Raw genomic sequence first — 4,002 nt, 5'->3', positions numbered from 1 at the left:
GTGCCAAGCCCTGACCGTGCCCGGCCTGTGCAGCCCCGCTGCCCCCCTGCACGGCCGTGCAGGGCCTTGCCCTGCCAGTGCACCGCTGTGCCCCGCTGTGTCCCGCACTGAGGCTGCATCAGGCACCCTGCACTGCCGGGGTCCTGCCCTGCGGGGCTGCAGCAGCCGCCCGGCACACATGGGGAGCAGGAGCCTTGGGGACGTGCGGGATCAGTGCTCCCCGGCACGGGGGCGGCTTGTGCCAGYGTGACCGGTGTGACCGGCGGCTGCACTTGGCTGCTGGCGCAGGCGAGAGGCGTCTGCAAAGCTCATCTCGGCAGAGGCCGGATCCAGGATGGGAGGAGGCCTGGGAGCCCCGGTGGCTGAGAGCCCGGCCCAGACGGCGGCAGGGCAGCGTTGGGGCTGCGTGTGCCTGGTTCTGGGCTGAGCCCCGCGGAGATGCTGCCCGCGCACCTACTCCTCGCCGCCGTCTGCCTGCAGGGCAGCCTGGCGCAGGCRCCGCGGACGGGGCCGCTCCTCGAGCGCCTCCGGAGACTCGAGGAGCAGGTGGGGGCTCGCGGCCGCGCGGGGCGCCCAGGGCGCCAGGAGCCGGTGCCTTTCGGGCTGCGGGGCCCTCTCACCCGGCACCCGTTCCTGGCAGTTTCGCCGCTTTCGGGAGGTGACGCTGACCCAGCTCCAGGCCATCGCCAGCAACTACAACATCTCGTACAACATCGACGCGCGGTTCCGGGCRCTGGCGGCGCAGGACGAGGTGGCGGCCGCGGCCCTGCGTGACACCCGGGCCACCCTGCGTGCCGAGCTGGCCCGTGTGGCCGCCGCCGCCGCACGGCTCCGCAGGAAGGTGTGGCGGCTGGAAGGGCAAGCGGCCGCGCGGGGCGAGCGGCAGGAGCTGTGCRAGGGGCTCGGCAATGTCACGCGGCRGCCGGCGGGCTCGGACACGGGCTSGGACACGGGCTCRCGGCAGCGCCTGCAGGAGGGCGCCCGCCCCGGTGCCCTGGCACGGGCGCCCCAGCGGCAGGCTGCCCCGCGGGAGCTCCCCGATCCGCCCGCGGAGCGGCGGGCAGCAGGCAGGCCACCCAAGGCCAAGAAGCTGCAGGCCTGGCGCAGGCGGCGGGGGAGGCTGCGGGAGAAGGCCGGGGATGCTGCAGAGCTCCAGGAGGCTGCTGTCCACCTTCGAGATGTGGCACCGGGGCCACCGTCCTCCGGACAGATGCTCCCCAGCGAGGCCGGGATCCGCCAGGAGSAGCTGCCAGGAACAAGTACGTTTGGGGCTTTCCTTGTGCTCAGCAGAGGGGCTGGAAGGAACTGGGTTTTTAGGTCTGTTAGGAAAGGGGGGAATTGCTTGCAAATCCTACGGTGCCAAGTTGCAGACCTTGTGCAGCCCGTGCCGGAGCACCAAGCGCGTGGGGCCTCGCGGCCTCGCYGGGGCTCTGCGCTACGTGACACCAACACGCAGCGTCCTCCGGCACAGCCGGCAGCGAGGGCAGCCCATCCTTGCAGCGCTCAGGGTCCCGCGGCACGGACAAGGCTGCGGGGAGGCCGGGAGGTGAACCCACCCCGTGCCTTCCTCCCGCCGCTTCTCTTCCTCCCCAGTTTGCGGCGTGGGCTCCGTGCTGCTCTTCCCCAACCGCTCCGTGGAGAACGTGGCCGTGTTTGGCGCAGGGCTGCGCGCGGGGCTGCGGGCGCTGTCGCTGTGYGCCTGGGTCAGCACCCCGGCCCCCTACCTCGGCACCCTGCTCTCCTACGCCACCCAGGACAACGACAACAAGCTGGTGCTGCACGGCTGGGACAGGGGCGTCCCCGGCTCCGTGCACTTCGTCATTGGCGACCCGGAGTTTCGGGAGCTGCCGGTGACACGGCTGCTGGACGGCAAGTGGCACCATCTCTGCCTCACCTGGTCGTCCGAGCAGGGCAAGTTCCGCTTCTACGTGGACAGGAGGCTGCTGGCCGCCGGCTCCGGCTTCCAGCAGGGCTACGAAATTCCCGCCGGCGGCTCCCTGCTGCTGGGCCAGGAGCAGGATGAGCCTGGCGGGGACTTTGACCCTTCGGAAGCCTTCGTGGGCCGGCTGGCCGGCCTGGCTCTCTGGAGCCGGGCTCTGCTGCCCGGGGAGGTGGCCGCCTTGGCCACCGGGCAGGCGCTGCCGCCCGGCGCGCTGCTCACGCTGGCCGATGCCTCCCCGCGGGGCTGGGTGCGCAGGGCCGAGTGCGCCTGTCTCGAGCGCTGCTCCTGAGGAACGCTTGTGTCGGCTCGTGGTGCCGGGCACACGGGAGCCACTTCCTCCCCGGCAGCCAAGGGATAGACGGTGGAGGGGGCATCCTTATAAACTTTTTATCCTTATAAACTCTCTGCATCTCTGCTGGCTGGGGTGGTGTTAATGCGGTGCCTCCTGGTGCTCCTTCCCTCCATGCTCCTGCAGCCAAGGCTGCTGCCAGCTCCGGGGGGAGCATGCCAGCAAGTCAGCAGTGCTTGGCACTGTGTTTCATGGCGTGGGTACAGGAGGTGAGCAAAAATAAAGGGGATTTTGGCAGCCAGAGTGCAGCTCTAGTCTGCGAGCACCTGCACTGTCCATAAGCAGCCTCAGCTGCTGCTTACCCGGCAGCTCCTCTGATCCCACTTATGGCTCTGTCCCCTCAAAGACTGTGACCCACTGTCTCCGTATGGGCCAGCACGAGCCCTGTGCAGCTGCCAGAGCCCAGAGCCACCATCAGATCAGCTCGGACCTTCTCGTGGGGCCAGGCCACCCAGAGCTGTTGGAGGGAAGCTCAGAGCAGAGCCCTGCATGTCCCGTTGTGCCGCTATGGAGCTGTGTGTCCAGGAGCCGCCTGAGCCCTCCGCAGAGCTGCCTTTCCCCGGGCCCCTGGGCCACGGCAGGACGGTGGCTGCGAGTGACGGCGCTGGGCAGCCTGGTGCGGCAGGGAGCCCAGTCTCCTGGTGTCCCCCCCAGAGAGAGGGCAAACTATTACTATTACTTATAATCACTATTAAAGAAACTCTGGTCAGAGAGGAAACCTCTCTCTCTCTCTCTCTTTCTCTCTCTTTTTTTTTTTTTTTTTCTCTCTCCTATCTCTCCCTTTGTGGTGCTGTTGTCTCTGTCAGGTAAAAATTCCCAGGAAAAATGGATGTGTGACAGCGGCCAGTGTGTCTCCCCGCAGCCAGAGCTGCTTGCGACATGGGAAGAGCTTTGGGCTGTTTTCACACCAAAATGTTTCTGTGCGTGAGCTGCCATCAGCTGCTTCCTTCCAAGCCCCGGTGCTGTTCCCAGGGCTGAACTGGGAACATCCTGGTGCTGGCCAGGCACCTYGAGCTCCTCCGTCGGGCTGGGGGCACTGGGTGCTGCCGGGAGCTCAGCGCCACGCGGGATGTGTCCCAGGCCCAGTCATGGGCAGGTGCTTCCCGCGTGTCCCTGCATCCCGCTGAGTCAGAGCCAGCGGCATGGAAAAGCCCGTGACTGGGAATGAGGCAGAGCCATGGGGGCCGCTGCTCCGCATGGATGGACACAGGCAGGAGCCAGAGTGTCTGCTCCGAGGGCGCAGGAGGCRCCTGGCGTGGGGCCCGGCTGGACCTGGTGCCCAGGGCCGCCTCCGGGCGGCTCAGCAGGGCCCGGTGCCCTCGTGGCAGCCCCGGCGGTGCGAGGGACGGGGCATGGGGGTCTGCCGGGGGCTCCCTGCACCTTGGGCACCTTCCTGCCCCTCTGCTGCCTTGGCGCCTGTCACTAGTGTCACAACYGTGCCCGGTCTCTGCCCGGAGCGCGTGGCTGCTGCTCCCGCCAGGGCTGCGGTTGCCTCTGGAGCCCAAGGTGCCCCCGGTGCCACCGGCACGAGCGGGGGCCGCGCCCCGCCCCGCCCCCAGCCGCAGCCCCCGTGCGCGCGGGACTACAACTCCCGTGATGCCGTGCGCGGCGTGGCCCGCTGCGGTCGCCATAGCGCGCTCACGTGGCGGCGGGCCGCGCGGGTCACATGACCGCCCGGTGAGCAGGCAGGCCGGGCCGGCGGAGCAGCGCG

The 4,002-nt window shown here is 68.9% G+C and overlaps 1 protein-coding gene across 1 annotated transcript; it reads left to right on the top strand.

The window, feature by feature from the left end:
- The first annotated feature begins 438 nt into the window (after positions 1–438).
- On the top strand, positions 439–2,231 carry PTX4 (pentraxin 4). The gene is made up of 3 exons (XM_026048956.1): positions 439–546; positions 641–1,259; positions 1,594–2,231. Exons 1-3 carry the CDS (start codon positions 439–441, stop codon positions 2,229–2,231), a joined length of 1,365 nt encoding a protein of 454 aa, XP_025904741.1.
- Positions 2,232–4,002: the final 1,771 nt, after the last annotated feature.

Source organism: Nothoprocta perdicaria, unplaced genomic scaffold (assembly GCF_003342845.1).
Source record: "Nothoprocta perdicaria isolate Ctin4 unplaced genomic scaffold, notPer1 scaffold_59, whole genome shotgun sequence".
NCBI classification, from domain to species: Eukaryota; Metazoa; Chordata; class Aves; order Tinamiformes; family Tinamidae; genus Nothoprocta; species Nothoprocta perdicaria.
Note: the sequence above shows the minus strand (reverse complement) of the source record. Positions and strands in the feature narration are given on the sequence as shown.